This window comes from Myiozetetes cayanensis, unplaced genomic scaffold (assembly GCF_022539395.1).
Source record: "Myiozetetes cayanensis isolate MyiCay16 unplaced genomic scaffold, myiCay2020 scf21, whole genome shotgun sequence".
NCBI lineage: Eukaryota > Metazoa > Chordata > Aves > Passeriformes > Tyrannidae > Myiozetetes > Myiozetetes cayanensis.
The window spans coordinates 5111869-5131090 of record NW_026087423.1 but is presented as its reverse complement, the minus strand read 5'-3'; the positions used below and the strand labels follow the sequence as shown (position 1 = coordinate 5131090).

The 19222-nt window shown below is 43.5% G+C and overlaps 1 protein-coding gene across 8 annotated transcripts in view; it reads left to right on the top strand.

Moving 5' to 3' along the window:
- Positions 1-599: 599 nt before the first annotated feature.
- LOC126641791 (T-box-containing protein TBX6L) overlaps positions 600-19222 on the top strand; it is a 30451-nt gene continuing 11828 nt past the window's right edge. Inside the window, exons 1-4 of one of the 8 annotated variants that reach the window (XM_050318879.1) lie at positions 600-7858; positions 8447-8573; positions 9849-9954; positions 18077-18403. In XM_050318879.1, the coding sequence (XP_050174836.1) occupies positions 18388-18403 (16 nt within the window). In that variant the 5' untranslated portion in view covers positions 600-7858; positions 8447-8573; positions 9849-9954; positions 18077-18387. Of the gene's footprint in view, positions 7859-8446; positions 8574-9848; positions 12881-13980; positions 18404-19222 lie in introns of those variants that run through there. The other 7 variants (XM_050318878.1, XM_050318877.1, XM_050318876.1 and 4 more) reach the window with 7 other exon arrangements.

The window sequence follows — 19222 nt, the reverse complement described above, 5'->3', positions numbered from 1 at the left end:
TTATTCTGGGGTTTTTGTTTTGAACAAAATGTAGTTTATAAGCAAATGAACACGTTCATTTTGGATGTATTAGCAACTGTTTGTGTAACTTGTTCTCCTACTACAAGTAATAGGTGGGGTGAACACAGTTGATGTGGAAAAGGGGAGGCAGCTGAATGGTAAAGCAAACGGGTATTTTTAGTAGTAATATGTTTTCAGTGTTTTCTCCTTAGTTTTCAGTGTATAGAATACTGTGTAGTCATTGGTAAAAGGCTGAGGGAGCTTTAGATAATCAAGTATGATCTTCAGGTTTTTTAGAAGAAAGCATAGGAAAACATAAATCAGCCTCTTAGGAGAAATGGAAGCCAACTGTGAGGATATAGTTCTGAATAGGGTTTTTTCAAGTAGAGCAGACTACACAGACTTTTTGGCTAATGTGTATTCTTAAATATATTGCTAACTTAAACATCACATTTAAATTCTTAGGTCCAGACTTTAGCATGGTTTGATGTATAAAGCATTTCATTTTCTTAATTGAATCGATCACTGAAATTGGTGCCTTTTTTTTTTTTTGCTTTTTTTCCCTTTTTTTTTTTTTTCTCCTCCAGAGCTTCCTAAAATGCCTGGTCTTGAGTTTTCTTTTGGTTTCTAGTCCTGCTTTTTGAGAAGGATTTAAATTTTTGCTGGTTAAGGAAAGCTAGAACAGTAAGTGTAACTGTTCCTGTCAGCAAAGAGAGCTAAATTTGCTGATCTGCCCTAAACTCATTTTGATGTTCAAACTGTGCAACTTGTTTTGTCCTGTATTCAACTCTCTTACCTGCGCTTTTTTTTTTTTTTAATTTATCATTTTTTATTCCTGTGATGCTCTTGAGCAGCTCAAGGACTTTTTCTCAAGCTCAGGAAGTTACTGAGAGACTGAACTGCACAGGCCACCTCCTTCCAGTCCTGCCCTTCTGCTACTGACTAAATAGTGTGTTGCTCAGCTCTGGGCCTTCTTCATCAATGGGTGTAACTGCTGATGTGCACTGCAGGAGCTCTTCTTGTCTGTGTGTGAAATCATCCCTCTGTAAGTACAGTTTATGTAGTTTGTCAGTTCAAGGAGCCGTATTCTGGAATGAAGATGCCGAGATCACTGGGTGCCTGGAGACACGAGGTTTGTTTGAAGCACCATCCCTGAAGGTACTTGGAGCAAGAACTTCAAATCCTTACAAACAGAAATATTCACTTTGGGTGGTATCTTCTGAAGCTTGGCCATAGAATCTTGTGGAATTTTCAAGACAAAAAGCATTATAGTAAAACTGCAGTTAGTGATTACTTGAAGTAATCTCATTTATTTGGGTCTAATCCTGGTGGTTATAGCTTGAAATCCCAAGCCTAGACAAGATCCAGTTTACCAAATTGCATATCAAATGTAAACACTACATCTGTCTTGAGGATTTACTGAGTAACCATTGTTCCTGACATCACAGTGTTCCCAGGTGTGTCTGCTGTGCCAGACAAGTAAATGGCAGCTGCTGAAGTACATTGCTGTGGTTTGGTTTTGGTTTGGTTTTTCCCTGTGAAGCCATAGGGACAGGAATGTCTGGTGTCTAAAGTAAACATAAAGGTGAGGTCTGTGACCAAGTGGGGTGAGGCTTTTAGTTCTTTCTTTAATTTTTTTTTTCTCATGACAGTAATTGATTGAAAACCAAATCCTTTTTGGCTACTGCAGAGCCACAGTGTTAAGACTTACAGGCAAGCATCAAAACCATTTTTGTTCCAAGGCAAATGGAAAAAGAAATTATTTTGAATCAGATGTTGAGAGTAATTTGTGAAGAGTTAATATACTTCCTGTGCTGTTACTGGGCATTGTTTTTGCACACAGTAAGCTGTCTTTCAGTGTTAAGGTGAAAGTACTGTTAATGCACATAGTACTGGGGTTTGGCTGTTTAATGCAATTTCATTTCCTGGCACAGGGTTTATATAATCTATGTGTAGTTAAGACCATTGCAAATTTATCTCTCTGAGACAAGGAGGACTAGTGTTTTACTAAGAATTAATTTTGTTGGGCACAGCTGTCATTAGTGGCTTCTGCCCACTGTCTGACAAATGCTGTAGCGTTTTCTTCAAAAGCTAATAATGTTTCCTTCCACAACCAAAATAGCAGATCAAGGAAGATACCGAGTGTCTCCTTAATTGTATCATGTACTAGGGCTTGGCAGTTGTTGTCTCTTGGTTGTTGGGGTTTTTTCCCCTTAATTAGAGTGACATTTCCTCATGAATAATGAAATTAATGTCTTTTGCAGCCAAAATAAACACCATATGGTCAGGGAGAAAGGGACCAGGAAAAGAGGAAGGCACGGCAGCTGAAGCTGATAGGAGACAAAATGGACTGAATGAGGGGCCAGGTGAGAACAGACCAAGTCTTACCATCCAGGGTGGGATCACACCCTTGTTAAATTCCATACCCTGCTTTTGCCAGTGGTGGTGATATTTCAGTGAAGGTGAAAAATCTATGGTGTACTACCTGTGTGTACAGTGTTATACACCAAGCACAGTTTGTTTCTGCTCCTACAGGTGCTTGTCTTATTTTTAGGGGACTAGGTGGGCAGGGTAAATGAGTTGAGATGCACACAAAAAGAAAACAGCAGACAGACATTTTGTGATCTCTATTTCTTAGTCACTTAAAGCTGGGATGAAGCAGCTTTGCTTTTGCAGCTGAAGGTGATGGTAGGAAGTTCACTGTAGGCTGGATGTTAATTATTGTCTTTCTCTTCTAGTTGATAACTGGGGATCCACTAATGCTAAATTATGATGCTATTTAGGATTTGGGGAGTAACCTTGGGATACTGCAGCACAGGCTGTACCCCAGCCCAGTTATGCCTTTGTGGGACTCTGTGCTGTCCTTGCAGGCCATGGTGGAACCAGCAGCATTGCCAACCAGCATCTGGGTTTGTTCGGCTTCTGGAGGGTGACTGAAGTTCACTCAAATGGCCCTTTCACATTAATACTTAAAAAATCCCAGGCAAATTTCACCTGAGAGTTAACGACATGTCTCCTTGGATAGACATTTTTGTTCCTGCTGCTGTTTGTTTAATGCAACTGTGAGCGTAACAGCCCTCAGCAAGCACTTGTTAACCAACTCCAGAGCCCCTTTTCCAGTCTCCAGAGCTGTCCTTGAGCTCGCCCACCTCAGGGCAGCTTTGTGGGCAAGGTCCTGCTGGCTGTGAGTGCATCTCTCTAGCCCAGTGCCCAGAGCTCATCCCGTGTCATTCAGAAGCTACTCTGGCCGCTCTGGTAGCACTAGAGGGGGCCCTAGGACAGAGGAGGGAAGGGAGGGGAAGAAACAAAGGGGGAAACCACCCACTCACCCTGAAATGGACGACCAAGATCTATCCTGAAACTTCTGAAGGACTACGTGGCACTGCTGGTTTGGACCTCGCTCAGTTCTTAGGGCTTTCTGCTGCTGTGCCATATGTCCTTTACATAATGTATAGTCTGATTCAAAGCAGAGGGAATGAGAATCCTCGTGGGCTGTTTACAGGATTGTGTGTTCCTGGCCATGGCAACGAAAAACAAGAGCTCACTTTGTTACCATTAATATTGACACTTGGCAGGAAAACAGATCCACTCTATACTTGCTTTTCACACAAAATCTGTTTGCCCCATGACTTTGTTTTCCCTTTTTTTTTTTTTTTTCCTTAATTTCTCTATAAGAAGCCCACTGGGTGTTTCCATTTTCTTAATGTGCAGCGTATTATAGTGGGGAGAGGGAGCATCTCCTGACAGTCTTGTGTAAAAGGTTGAGCTTTGTCAGTGTAAATGCTGATTAATTCAATCCCAGTTCCTTGCAGTGGTGTGGGGTTTGTGCTGATGTAACTGAGCCCAGCAGTAGGTGATAAACACGCCACTTGTGGGTCTGTGAAGTGTTTTGAGATACTTTTTGAGAAGTAAAATTCTAATCAGGGATGAAAATGTTTATGGGACTGATGAAAGGAATATGAAGCTTTCAAGCTTGGATAAAATATTGTAAGACAGTGTCAGTTCTGTGAAGCAGCCTAGAGGTGAGATCAGGTCCTGGAGCCATCTGGCAGGCTTCCTGCTCAGGAGGAGGACAGTGAGATGGAGCTGAGGCCACGCAGCGACTGCAGAATCAGGAAAACCAAATCACTTCTACCAAGGGAAAAAGTAAAATCACACTTCTGCCTGCACGTAAGATTTATCTGCGCAATTAAATGATCGTGTCTATAGTTGGTACAAAAACATTCCATTATATAATCCCAGTGGGAGGAATACTTTGCAATGTCTCTCTAACTACATTGTCCTATTGAAGGAAACTGCCTATCTAAAACCTATCTATGGTAAAAAGTAGTTTTTGCTCTCAGATTAGACAGGGGTATCCCCCTCTCAATTTTTATTTCTCAGCCTATTTTTTTTTTTCTCTCCCATGTCTTTCAGAGACCCTGCAAACAACAGTGAATTCCAGTATAAATGGAATATAAACAAAGTTCATATATGGTATAAGCATATGAGAACCACATTGGAATGGTATTCACTTAGTTTCAGTAGAGTGATATTATTATTGTAACTACAAGTGAAAGGCCACGTAGAAGGGCAAAGGTATTTTAGACATAGTGCTTCTTGCATGAATTGCTACATATACCTGCAGTTACCCTAAAGACCTGCCCACTTATTGACATTCTTTTCCTTCTCTGAGGACAGATATGGAGGGCTGCTCACGAGGAATAGTATGCAACTGAGTTTTACTTGCAAATATGCATTACATGAACTATGATCTAATATAGCACTGAACACATACTGTTCAGTAATAATTAGTAAAGGATGTTGTATGAGCAGAAAAGCTTCATATACTTCAGAAGTGTTCTTTGATTCCTTGTAATTTAAGTCACACCAGAGATTTCATTTCCTTAAATTACACCCTAATGTGTATGAAGAGCCACATTTTCTCTTCTAAATGCGTGGATATATATAAAATGTAACTCCTTCAGTAAGATTGCAGTGATAATTTTCTTCTCCCCTTAAAAGATGGCACTAGATGTATTCTCAGAAAATCGCTTAACTTGTTAATTGAGCCACCATACAGAACCTCACCATGCTATATGGACGTCAGGAAGCAATTTGAGTGTAGAAATTTGTCACTTAGGAATGTCTGGACTGTGTATCAGATTTCCATTAGGTTTGAGTGGGCTAGGGGAAAAAAAAATAAAAGTTCAGAAATTCATAGTGGGAGTTCTGAGCTTACAGCATCAATTTACAATACCCTGAAGTGAGCGACACAAGTTCACATAGCTGCTGCCGTGGCTGTCCCAATAGACACCCTGCTGGAAATGCTTCCTATCCTTAATAAGTAAATGGGCTTTCCTGGGAGCAAAACAGAGAGTGTTGTTTCGCAGCAAGTGTCAGTGGTGCAAGGGGATTTTTCAGTTTGGCTTTCTTGGATCATAATGACAGCTTGGGATTGCACATTGTAAAGTATTTCTGCAAAGGGAAATGCAGGGGGTTTGTGCTGGTACCCTGGGTCGGTTGATCCCATTGCACTGCTACCTAAGGAAACCTTTGAATTCTGCCAGTGCAGTCAGAAGAAGCTGTTGGCACCTAGGCAGTGCTGTCAGCTCATGTTTTAATTGTGGTGCTACAGACGTGGGTCTATCTGTAGAAGCCAAACAAACCGAGTGCATTTACTGGTACACACTTGGATGCACTGTGTTGCTTTTTACTCTCTCTAAAATCGACGTTCCTGTGAACTGGGCAAGGATTCTCCTACAGTGGTACGTTCTACCAGGTCTGTACTTTCCCTTGGAAGCTGGTTTTCTCAAGGTCAGAAGAAAAATGAGAAAGCAGAGCAGGTTTGCTAGAAAAATTTTGCTAGAAAGCCTGCAGCCTCAGAGTCATTTTGGTTCCTTGATGTGTCCCACTGCCTCCCCCTCACCACAGAGATATCCCTGTGCAGCTGGGATGGCAGGTGCCCACCCTGGCCTGGGCTGAGCCCCTGGACGGGTGTATTGGCAGCTGCTGAGGGGCAGACACAGGGGCCTTAACAACTGCACATAGCTCAGCTCCCTGCTCTGGAGGTGTTACCCTCCAGACTGCGCAGTTCACTTGCAGATAACTTGATCAAAATGTAAGAGAAAGAGTAAACAGTCTGTACATAAAATGCACTCAAGCTGCATTTTATTTTTTGATAAGGTGAGCTTGTTGCAATTTCAGTGAAACTCAGAAGTATTTGTATTACTGTTACAGTGCCCAGGCTGAGCGTATGGTCATGATTCAGTTCTGACACCTCGGGCACAGAGACAGCAGTGGGACAACTGTCTGTTATCAGATACTATCAACACATGGAAAAGTAGCTGTAAAGAGTATGTAAATATGGAAATGTTATTTCCAAGTGCAGAGAGTCTGCTGGGGAAGAGAGAGAGAGGAGGAGGACAATGTTCCTTCTGAAACACGTGCCTGATTCAACAAGGTACCTAAATGTAAATAACTACTATTGATTTTAACAAAGATAGCAAAGGGCAGCATCACCTTACATTTCACCAAAGGCTCACGTTGTGTACAGTTTCTTCAATGACCTAACATATTTCTACAACTAAAATTTCCATCAAAAATAAATGCTTTAAAATAAATAGACTTAAATTCCCTAGTACGTGCAGACTCCAGAGTTCACTGTTAACCACTGAAAAATGCAAAAGGCCAAAGAAAGATGGAAGTATCTCTGCTGGTAAAAAAAAAAATCAGCCCTAATTACTTCTCCCTGAAATTATGGTGGCTATGGCATGTAGATGAACTTTGGAGAGCAACTAGTGTAATGCCCTAAGTTCCAGAAAGGGAGGTCATAAAATTAAATTCTGTTTGGTGATACCTGTCTGCACATGATCCCAGAGGCAATGTTTGTTAGGAATATCATTTCCTTTAACAGCTTTTCTCCCCCATCCTCAGGGTCTCGTACTGTTCCAGCAAGGAAATCCTGGTGGCTTTTGGAACAGTAGCAGCAGAACTGGTGATATATTCTGAATAAGGTGGACTAGAAGCTGCTCTTTCTTTGTGGGTTCTGGATCTGAATTTTGTCAATATTCACTTTCTACACCCATTTCGTAATAATGCAATGGATTTATTTATTAAATCATAGATGTCAAAAGAACTGAATTGTGTATCAGAACTTTCCCATTAGCTGGTGAGTTTTGCAATTTATCTTCCATTTTCTGTCTCCATAAAATAGAAACTACTTGTCCAAAGCTGTCCCCCCCCCCCTAAATTGCCACTGAATTTGCAGCTAGGACATTTTTACATGTCTTTAAATGTTTATAATTTTATCTTCTAGCCAATTTTTTGTAAAACTGTGGCTTTATTTATCTTGAGTGAATGACTATTACTATCTGCTAGAAACCATTCCCACTGTTAAATTAAATGAGAGCAATACAGAAATTATCTGAGTTTTTGTCATGGTGAATAACTCCAAATAACTCAGAGCTTCCCATGAGTTCTGGAGAGGACTAACAAGTGTCTGCTCATGTAAGTTGTCATGGGTTTGCAAAGCCACGACATAAGTGTAGAACACGCTCACTTTTTTGAGACTCCTTAGCTCTGAACGCTGAGAAATTGGGATAATTCAGTGCAGCAAAACCCCAAGTCTCTGTTCTAATCAAGCCTTACTTGGATTTTTCAGTTTTTTCCATTCCCCAGTTGAAATTTCCTGTGTCTTGTAACCGTTTAGCAATATGTTACTAACCATCCATTATGTCCTGCTTTATTCTCTTTCAGATGAAAGAGCCATGAAAAAAAAGAATTCACCAGCCCCTGTGACTGAATTTGAGCGATAATGTCAATGGAATTAACACATTGCCATTGTTGAATGGTCTCCTGTGGCTATATAAACATCAAGGTAACACATTTCCAAAGCAGAAGACATTACTGCTGTGATACTGTTGTTGTGAGAATATTTCCTTACTGCCAAAACACTGATGTAGATTTAGTGTTTTGCCTGCTGGAGAATGATGTGGGGAGAGAAGGAGGGGGGGAAAGGTTGATTTTACTGCTTTTATTTTTGCTGAATTCTGGTTTATCTGCTGAAGAAAATCTATTAAATTGTTTGGCTAAACATGGAATGAGAGCATAAATACGTTGAAGTTTATTTAAGACAACTTCTGATTGGTAAATGCATTTAAATGATGGCACTTTTAAGGGCCTAATTCCATTTCTGAAGAGAGCCTTTTGGAAAAGCTGGGGCAGAACTGCTTTCAGGAAACCCAGGATTTTTCAACCTGGGGAGAGTTTGCTCAAGAATAGGTGTCTCCTGCACTGTCTTCATCCATTAACATAATTTTCATCTCTGCAAACAGAAACAGACTGAGGCTTAAGTACCTTTGGTATGTTGCTGAGTAAAATTTTAGTAAGGTGGAAGTTTCAGTTTTAACTTTGAGGGTGGCAAGGCTAGTTGGAAAACTTTTTAATGGTGATGATCCCACTGCAGATTCGTTGTCACTGTCTCGCCTAATGCAAGAGAGAAACAACTGATGTGGACGTGGCACAGGAGTGGTCTGGAATTCCTTGGGTCACAGAACCATGGAGAAGGCAGAGCTGGAGAGTGGGACATGCAGGTAACAGTAACAATTTCCTGTATTATGACTTTCCTGATCCTGGTGCAAATGGAAAAAGAACCTGTATTTCTGCAAGAATGTTTTCATTTATCTTCAGGCAAGAAAACGTTCAGGCAGTAAGTGCTAAACCTGATAAGTGCTGTTCCTAAATAAGCCTTGTTATGTGAGTTTTACTTCTCTGCAAGGTTAAAGCCATTTTTAAACAACGAGTTGATAGGTTTGCTGCGTTTCTACTGACCAGAGACCATAACCCAGCTATCAAAGGGTGGGAAGTCAATCTCAAGGTTGACCTTACTGGGCAAAGAATCCATGAGACAGACCCACTGCCTGGCCAGAGCTGAATCACTTCTGGTAAAAAGGACTTCAGTTTGCAATCTGGCACTTCTGTGAACGTTAGGGCTGAAACAGAAAAGAGGGAGGTATTGTCCATCCCAGTTTATTCCAAGAACAGCCCTGGGTTGGATTCCTTAAAGGAAAGGACTCCTCAGCACAAGGAATGTTCTGTTTCTGGGCTGCTCTTGGTTATCAAGGGGTAGAAAAGAAAGCTGTGAGGGAAAGAGGGAGGAGCTGCCCTTGGCAGGAGTTTGTTAGGACACAGAAAATGACTTGGTGAGTGATGAACACTGTGCAGGAGTTCAGTGAATGAAGTGGACATGGCTGTGTGACCTGATGTCCTTTTCTCTCCCTTGAGGGCTGTTTGAAGCTCTCTGAAAGCAGAGAGGAGAGTAGCTACTAAACTTTGTGCTTCAGAATTGCACAGAAAACGCTTCTTTGATCCATGGATCAATCTTTTGCCAGCTCTAATACAATGGCTGATGGCTTTAGTGTATCTGCACTGTCACCCAAAGGCACCTGTTGGGAGATGTAACTCAGTGGCTCAATAACTTCTCACCTTTCTCATCACTCTGACCTAAGCATAGGAGTGGGGAAGAGGAGCACCCTTCCAAGCTCAGCAACATTTAGATTGCAGTCCCACTTCCCTTGGGAGTCAATAGCTGGTCTTTTGGGAATGTCTGGAAAGATAGGATTTTCTTTTTGTAAATCCTCAGCTGGGTACAGGAGCTGATGGCAGGACCCCTGAGCCCAGCAAGAGGATACCAATGGCAGAATAATCCACAACCTGTTACTTTTCTTTTTTTTTTTCCTTCACTGTGTCTTACCTTTCCTTTTTTCCCTTCTTTCTTTCTACCTTCATTTTCCCATACATTTTTTCCCCCACTTACTCACCTTTTTCCTTTTAAGAACTTATGGAGCCCTTCTGCACTTCTTCCCTAGGGTTCTTCCAGAACACCTGCCCTCAGATGGCTCACAGCACCAGTGCCAAAACAGGCACCAGCCTAATGGCAGCTGCAGCTGCAAATAACACCAGGGACAATGCCAGGTAGGAGAAAGTGGTGCATTATCTGAGTCAATTATTAAGGTCCTGGTTTCATCACCTTGGACTTCAGTAATGCAGTTGTGTGTATACCCTGAGACCTAAACATCCAGCAACAAATCTCATGGGGAAAATTCAGCATGATTCCCATGGTTTATTTCCTGTTATTTTACATTAGGTCTCCATTGCCAAGATTCTGAACAAAAGGCAGGCCTGGCCACTGCTCAGGATTGTTATTGTGGTTCAAACTTGAGTCTGAAAGATTCTTTCTTTTTGCATTTGCATTCTGCATTTCACTTGATTTATGCTCCATTTCGCTTCTGGGATGATCCAGATTCCTCAGATACCTCACCCAGATTCCCCAGCTCTTAGGACTCAATGGAAGAGAGGAACAGTCTCCTTCAGGAGACCTGAGGTCACCAGTAAAGCTCTGAGACAGTGTGATTAAATAAGAGAAGCCTGGACATTTCCCCCTTCTGGAATCTGTGTCAGATGTGTAGTGCTGTAACCCAGAGTGTGCCAGTGGGCCTGGGTTACATCCCAGTGGGAAGCAGTCTATTCATATGCCAGTGGCACATCCATCCCTTCTTCCTTGGGGCCCCAGAATTCCTTTAGTACTCATTCGAGGTATCCCAGGAATAAGAGGTGAGAAGGTGCCTCAAAGCCTTCTGTGCTGTTGCTGCTGCCAAGGCAGGACTGTTCTCTGCAATGCCAGTGGTTTGTGCAAAAGGCAGTTAAAAGCCCAACACAGTAAGGACTTTGTTCCTCTGTGAACAGGCTGCCCTTGCACAGGCAGAATGCTTTTTTCCTGGATACTCAAATTGCTTCTCTCTCATTTTCATCCCAACTAATGAAGATAATTATATCCCTTTGTAGCACATTAATTCCTCTGTCATCTGTATGTTTACACCCTGCAGACATGTTCATTTCTTCTTTGTGTACAGGGCTGTCAATCAGTGAAGATTTACTTAACCAGCTCCTCTAATCTTTTCTGGTGTTCAGCTCATCCAGTCTCCCTCCAGTTCCCCAGTAGCTTTGATAATGAGGTGATAAGAATTACTTGTGGTTTTACCAGTTTGTTTTACATCGGGCTCTCAGAAAGAAGCCCTGCCGCTTTCCTGCTCAACTGTATGCTATTTTCACATGTGCATCCTGTGGTTATGTTTGTGGTTGTATTTCCAACAGGGAAGTGAAAGCATCTCACTGCAAAAAACCCTATGAGCTGTCTCTGTATTGGAGCCTCATTAACGTTACCATATTTTTATAGGTGGATATGGCTGAACATCACTGCCTTCCAAACAAAAGTTTAAGTGATACTAAGGTTCTCTGAAGGGAAAATCTGGAATCAGGGGTGAGGAACTCCAGAAGTCAACAATTCCTCCCTTGAACAGCTTCTTCACAGTCTGATGCAAAGGGAGGAGAAGGAGTATTTCCATCTTGGAGAGGAAATACACAACAAAAAAAGTCAGAAAGACGTAATGGGGACCAAGGATGGACTTAGGTTTATGATAATCTACACCAGCCCTTGGTAGACTTGGTAACTTGTCCAGTCTGTGTTGTAGAGCACAAACTGTAAATCTGAGGCTCCCTCTGCACTCTAAGCACTCTAAGTTTGGAAATGAAATGCCACTCACTCCGTGGCAGTGAGTCCAAACCTCCATCCCAGGCAGGCTGAACTCCCTAATCTGACCCCAGCAGGAGCTCCCTGCAGAAGCCTAAACCAGTAACTGCAGTATTAGAGGGTGGCAAAACCAGTGACCTCATTATTGATAACCATCTAATCTGTGCTCACAGCAGTGCTTGCTCTCAAACGTGACTTTGATTTCCTCCTGCACACTCCCCAGCACTCTTCTTAGCAGAATTTAAGTATTTCTGATGAATCTACATTGTATTGTTTGTATCTGCATGTGGTTGGCAGGCATAGGTTAGGCTGTGTAATAGCAGTCATTTAAAAACAGTTTTGCCTCTCAAAAGCAAAGTTTAGGTTTTTAAGTGGTACCTATTATGTGTATTAGTGTTTGCAAGGTTAGAGAGGAGAAGAAATCTAAGTCATTTATGCCTAAGTAGCTAAAATCCAGTCTTTTCAGTATGATGCAGTCATTGCACACCTCTGTTCTCATTCCAAGTGAAAGTTGCCTGTATGTTCAGAGAGGACAGAGCCATGTGTCATCCCTTGGTTTCTCAGGGAATTTCAACCAATATATTTAAAACATTCAGGTGTCTGATGTTCTTAACAACTTAGAAGCATTTGTTCGCTATAGTAGGGCTAATTTTTAATTTATTTTTCTAAGCACATCTATCCAAAATGATGCTAGGCTTTTATATTCACAGCGGGGAGCATTGTGAGGTTTAAATATCCCTTTAATCACTAAGGATGTAATAAAAACAAGGAGAGTTCTTTGAGCTGCAGAGTGTCACCCAGGGAAAAATCTACTCTGGAGCTTACAAATGTGAGCTGAAGAGACAAACTGGGCAATAAAATCCACAACTACGGACCAAACCGGCTAAAAGCTGGTCTGTAGCTGCCCATCAGGAGCTGAGACTTGGAGGGGGGAAAAGGCCATTCAGCACCTCTAGAGCCATAAGAGCCAGGTCATAAACGTTTCACAATCTGCTGGGGAGGGGGAGGGAGCCGTGGGGCCGTGATCTGCCTGGGGTCTGTACCCGTGACTGCAACAAAGAATGAGTATAGAAATTTGACTGTATGGGAAGAATAGACGGGAAAAATCTGGCCAAATCAGGGATTGCAGGGAGAAGTGGCAGCTGTCAGTTCATGTATTTGTATGACAGGCTCATCCCACTGTTGATGTGAGGAATCCATGAGATCTGGCAGGTGCTGTTTTCTATTATCAGTGATGTTGAAGGATTCTTACCTGACTGTTGTTACTATGGACCCCAGTATCTCTTTGCTGCGAGGTGATGAACAAGTTGGGTGAGTTGTAGAGCTCACAGCGGTTTTTATTTTGAAATTCCAAACACTTTAAATATTAACAATTTTAATCTGCTCTTTGAAGATAGTTCATCTGATAGGAATTACACTGTTTATTGATCTCCTGATTTCATTAGAACCCTACTGTGATGAACAGTATATGGAAACTTCCTTATGTAACTGATGCAAGGGTTCTGTCTTGGCCAAACAAAGTAACTCAGACCCTTGACTTGCATGATTGAAGTCTGGCTTTCTGTGGGTTTCATGGCTTTACAAATGCCTGATCACCAACAAAAAGAAATCTTTTGCAGAAACCGAAGCAGCATAACGGTGTATCGACAATCTTGAAAGTCCATAAGGTTTAGATAAAAGCTCCTGGGTTTGAGCTGCTGCTTTTTTTTTCTGTTTTGGAAACATCAGCTTTTTAATGGAGATTGCTGCAGCATTGTCTGTTGGGCTTCTGCTCAGCAGAATCCATTCTGCTCGGGGTTTTTGTCTGGTCTCAATTCATGATTAAGTAAACTGCCAGCAATTTTTGAGCTCTGCATGATGCTTCTCTTCGCAGATGAGCGTGTGCATGTGTATAAATATAGAAGTATTTATGGCTGGATGTTAAGCCGGAGTTACTTGCTGTCTATCTTCTCAGACAGCTCCTTTATGGCTCCCGGTGGAGAGCAGTGAGTTCAGGCAGGGCTGCTGCGTCCCCAGTGCGAGAGGAAGGAGCCTTCCCAGAGCAGGGGGAGCCTTCCCAGAGCAGGGGAGGAAAGGCAGCGCTTGCACTGTCCTTTCCCGTGCTGTGGTGCAGAGCTCTCCTCGCTGCTTCAAGTCCTTTCAGTATGTATTTTTTGTGGATTTGAGTGGGACAGAGTGCTGAGCTGTGTCTGGGAAACACAATGGGTTGACAGGAAAACAGTGCACCTAACATCAGGAGTCTGTGAGAACTTGAAAGGGCTCTAGACAGACATATTTTGCATTTGACTCTGGACTGTAGCCTTTGAGGCCAAACTCAGCCTGCAGTGTTAAGTGGCTGCTAAGTATTTCCCTTCTTGTCTCCATGCTAACGAACTGCTGGGAGCAGGGGGAGTATTGCAGAGGGCTGGGGAGGGCGGATGTGAGAAAGGGGAGACAGGGGAGCATCCTCTTTTGCTTTAGTGGAGGAGCACAGCTTTGTGGCCAGGGACCGCAGTCCACAAACCTGCAAGAGGAAAAGCCTCGTCTTAAACTTGAAATGTACAGCTTTTCATTTTTATGAGCCGCTTTCCCACGTTTCCTTCCAGAGCAGATCCTGTCTCAGCCTGTGACCCATCCCCGCAGCTCACTGTGCCTCTCTGTCCAGGGACCCCGTGGTGAATTAGCATTGAGATGTTACCAACAGGCTCTCTCCAACCAACTGTTTTGGTTTGCCAAATGTCATTTTTGCATTTTTGAGAGCACAGGGAAGATTTGGGGGCGATACAATTTGGGGCTCAGTGTGGGGTTTTCAGCCCTACAGAGATCTGACTTCTGTGGGGCCCCTTGCCGGGGTCCCAGGGTAGGAAGGTCTGGATGACACTGCACATGTGATATGCCTGAAGACACCAGACAGCTTTTCCCAGGAAAAATCAAACCCAGCCATAAAAAGGGAGGAAAAAGGTGCCTTTCTGCTCCATCAGAAGAAAATGCTGTGTTATGTGAGCTGTCCTAAGGAGCTGGGTAGGAGCTGTTCCTTTGCTGCCGCGTGATAGCAGATAATGTGCACCACTTCTTCAGAGGATCTCAAAACACTTTGCAGGGCTTTACCATTCCTGCAGCCGCCCACAGAGCCTTGCTCATAAAGCTGCCCAAGTTTAGGCTGTGCCTGTGCTGCCAGAGCTTGGCCACTCTGTCCTGGCCAGCCCTGCATTTGTATTTCCTATTTTGCTGTATGAAGTATTGGGCACTAACAAGGACAAAGGAGTCAGTGTAAGGCTGTCTATTAAGAGTTGCCCAGATGCTCTGGCACTGTGATCTACGTGTGCCAGGTGGGAATCAGGTAATGAGTCACATTTAAATGGCAGGAAGGCTTTCCTCATGTTTCGGAGGGGAGAATCTCTTAAATGCAGTTTGTACTGCTCCGTGGGTTTTTCTTCTTGCTTGTGCATATTCAACACAGCTTTGCTTAAGCCCAGTTTACTAAAGCTGATATGATAGTGCTTTCTCACAGCCATGTGCACAGAGAGAAACCTGCAGGGGCTGAATACTGGCTGCTGCACGCAGGGACTGATACACATGAGCAGTAATCCAAGGCTGGTTCTTTCAGAAGGCCGTTCTGTTGCATTTCAGCCATCCCCCAGGCAGTAGCTTTATGTCTCACACTTGAGCTTGCTCTCTGGGTAGAAGGATTCCCTGGAAGCTCTGCCTGGGCAGAGGTGATGGTGCATTGGGCACATCCACTTGCAGACTCCCACCCTGTGAGCCAAAACCCCCTGCTTGCTGACACATTGGTTATCTGTTCTCCAGCAGTCGGAGAGCCCCAGGCAGCAACCAGAGATAGTGAGATGATCACAGTGTTGGACAGCAGGGAAGGCTGTCCAAACCAGCTTTGTTTGTGTGCAAACCAGCTCCACACAAGGTCCTGCTGAGCACTAAGGGTTAAAGCTTCCCTTAAGGTGGGAGAAACGCCAGAAAACATTTGCCTTACTACAAGACCCGGAGGGGAACAGGGAACATTTCATTCTAATCACCTCCTCAAAGAGATGCAAAGCAAAAGCTCTTGGCCTCTGGTTTTGTCATCACACATTCCCTCCCTCCTGCACTGCCCTAGCTCGTCCCTTCGGCACAGGGCAGAGCCTGCAGTTAGAGCTGGGCTCAGCAGGATTTATACCTGCTGCTGTAAATGAGCTTGGAGCAGAGCTGTGGATGTCACCGACTTACACATGTCAGATCCACTCTCTCTCCTGGCCCTTTCCACACCCTCAGCCTGCAGTTTGCCAGGGAATTGTTAGACACCAGCACATTCACCTCTGACTTCCCAGCAAACTGCCCGAGGGCTCTCCATGGACAGACAGACAAGGGTAATGTGCTAAATTCCCCCTTTGCTAGGGATGAATTTCCTGGGGATTGCCTCCTGTTAGCCACACTTTCCACCAATAGTAACAAATTAGTTGTTTTTTGGGGTTTGTGGGTTTTTTCACTTTTAAAACCTTTCCAGTGCAACTGGAATGGCTGGGAGAAAGCTGGTTGTTAACTAGTCATGGGTAATTAATGACTCCACCTTCCCCATCAATCAGCTGGGAGAAGCCAAAAGGATTTGAGTACTTATAGCAAATGTGTGTTCCCCAGACATGCTGATACACAGCGTGCAAATGAAGTGGCAGCAGGAGACCATCTCATACCCTTTGTGGAAGAAGCAGAAAGTCATGATACACATCCCACGCTCTTGTCAGGTGAAGTCTGAAATTCCCAGTGCTGCTGCTGCTGTTGTGCAGTTTCTAACTGTGTGGGATGTTGATTCATCTCGCTGCTAGCTTGAATCTGACCCAATTTTTGTTCTATTTTTCCTTTTCAGATTCTGATTATGGTTGTCTTTTCCGCTTTCTACAATTAAAATACTAGCATCAGAAAAGCAGGACATGGAGAGGGAGCTGATTTGAGCTGATTTGAGCTGTCTTTCCTTCTGTGGCAGAGTAGAAAGGCATTTCTGCATCCTATTTGGTTTGTATCTGGTACAACTGTCTGTGCAAGTACAAGCAGAGGTTTGACCTTGATACCATTTCCAGCTGACCTTTTCCCTTCCGATTTACTTTTCCACGTAGGTAATAAATAATCTCCTTTGAGGTACAAGTTGGTGTTTCTCCACCTCATGAATACCTCTACTCAGTGGTAGCAAGACTCCACAACTCTGGATGTCTTCAAATTAGCTGAAGGAGAAGAGCCTGTGGTCTTCTGTATTATCCAGTGGCTTAGAAGGGCTGTCAGGAAGGTTGGATGTGGTCCTTCAGAGGTGCCAGGAGCCAGTGGACCGTCTCCTGCTATAAAATCCTCCTCAGAACTTCTCAAACTCTCCAATCCTTTTCTTTTAAACGTTCTTCTTTGCCACGCTAAGCATTAGCTTTTCTCTCCCTGACTAATGCTGGGATGCCTAAAATTCAATATACCACTGAAAGAGAGCCAGTCCCTCCTCTGACTAAGCTTTTGTCCTCTTTGCATGTCTTCACGTTGCCTGCTCCAAAAGGCAGTAAGAACAGAACTCAAGGAATGTTGTTTGGGTGTAGGAACTCACTAAACAAATTCAGAATATGTTTTGCATGTCAGACTGAAGATCGGATGTCACAGTAACATCACTGACAAAACAGAAAAATGTTTATTTTGCTTGGAGTAAATCTAGACAGTGAATCAAATGCAGCCTTATACATAGCAAGATCTTTGAAATGAACAGAGCTCCCAGATTTGCTGTGCAGGCCCCAGCACTGGCCCATCGAGACTGAGATCCTGCGTTTGACCTCCACTTTCTGACCATGTTGGTCCTGTCAATGTTAGTACAGCCATTTCTGTGAATGCACAGAACCCCCTTCTTCACCGAGGTGCAGTGGCTGCGCTGTGCCCTGAAGCCTGAGCCTTGATTGCAGTCTCTTAGCACTTGTAAGCACTCATAAGCACAAAAGCTAATGGTCACACTTGCAGAATAAACTAATTAAGGGAAAATGCTCAAGCCCTTGTTTCTGCTCAGCCTTCCCTGGGTAAGAGCAGTACCTTGAGCAAGGCCTAAACCCAGTGCCTGAGCTACCCCCAAAAAAGCTAAGGGTGCAGTTCAGGGCTGGGAATGCAGATATTGGGCAGGTAAGTAACGTTGTTATCATCGAGTGTGTTTACATCCTTGGAGAAGGATCTGTGGGTGAAGGGATGTGTTGAGAGCACACTCCGGTGCAGACTGTTAATCACCCACTTGGGAAGGGACAGGCTCGATGCAGCCCTATTCTGATACAACAAATAAAGAGTAAAATGAGTCTGTGCGCTGATGATGGGAATTACCACAAATCCATGGAATAGCCAAAAGGAAACTTTGCCTGCTTGCTGTTTAAAGGGATTTGTTTTGATTTTGTAGCTAAGTCCTCAACTGATGTTTTGGGTCTTGTCTCTGTTTGTTTAAAAGTGCGTTAGCAGTAAATCAAGGTGCATTTCCCCCGTCGGGTTTCCTGTATGTCAAAGCCATGTTAATTCTCTTTGATTTTCTTCCCTTAGCCCAAGCCATTGCTGCAGATCCTTCCTCTCTTTGTCCCTTTGGACATCAAAGGATCGCAAGGGGACAGCCCTGGCGGGAAGCTCCTCCCTGCTCATTAGCCTCCATAAAACAGGAACTCACCTTGGCTAGCTGTGCTTGGAGTCCCATCCTCATCCCGCTCACTCTTGACACTGGATCTCAGAAGGAAGGGCTTGTGCTCGCTTCAGGAAATCAGACCTGCTTTTGAACTGGACTATTTTGGTTCCCCTTGCAAGAACTCAGGTGGCTCTCTTGGCCCTGCAAGCTCCTAGACGTCACAGTACATGGAAAAATGCAAGCTTTACCAGGTAAGGGAAAGACTCTTTCCCTTTCCTTATTGGGTGGAAAAATCCTAGACTTATGCCAGAAAGGGAACAAGTGCTCCTGAAGGGCTACGAGCATTTAAAGTAGTGTGCATGGGGCTGGAGAGGATTTATAAACTGTTTTTTTTCTTAGGAGTTGATGATAAATTGTGGGTGTTGAGTGTTTTTTGTGAGCCTTCAGAGATCTTTTCAAAGGTTTGCTCACAATATGTCCAAAACTCCCTTATCCACATCCCCTTGTGCCATGTGATCCTCCACTGAAGGCTGGAGGTGTTATTTGTGTGTTGTCTGCAAAGTACTGAGCTCTTCGGGTATGAAGGCCAGGGAACGTTTGGAAATATTTGTTCATCTTCTATTAATAGTTCTGATACCAACTATTTGGTTTTTCTCTTTTTTTTTTTTTTTCCCCCCTCTGCCTTTGAAAGTATAAACCACAAGCAGGCATAGGCCACCTCTTCCAGGCTCATGCCCAACACACAGGATTTTTATGATTTCCTTAGGCTTTCATTTTGTTTTCCTTCACCAACCCATCCCATAACATGCTGTTTATCTCTGCTGCGTGGGGCATGATTGGATTGGGCACAATGGCAGATATGCATTGGGAAAGGAAGGGCCAGCCCAGAGGCACTGCATTTGTCAGTGTAACTGAACCCCAAATTTACTCTGGGGTTTTACTGTACATCAGAAGGAAACAGCTATTTACCTGTTTTAGGTGTGCAGTTCATAATACACATTAGAAGTGGCTGGGCACTCTCAGCTTCCTTTTTCTTCCTCTGCAAGGTGTTGTCTCATTCATAAGCAAAA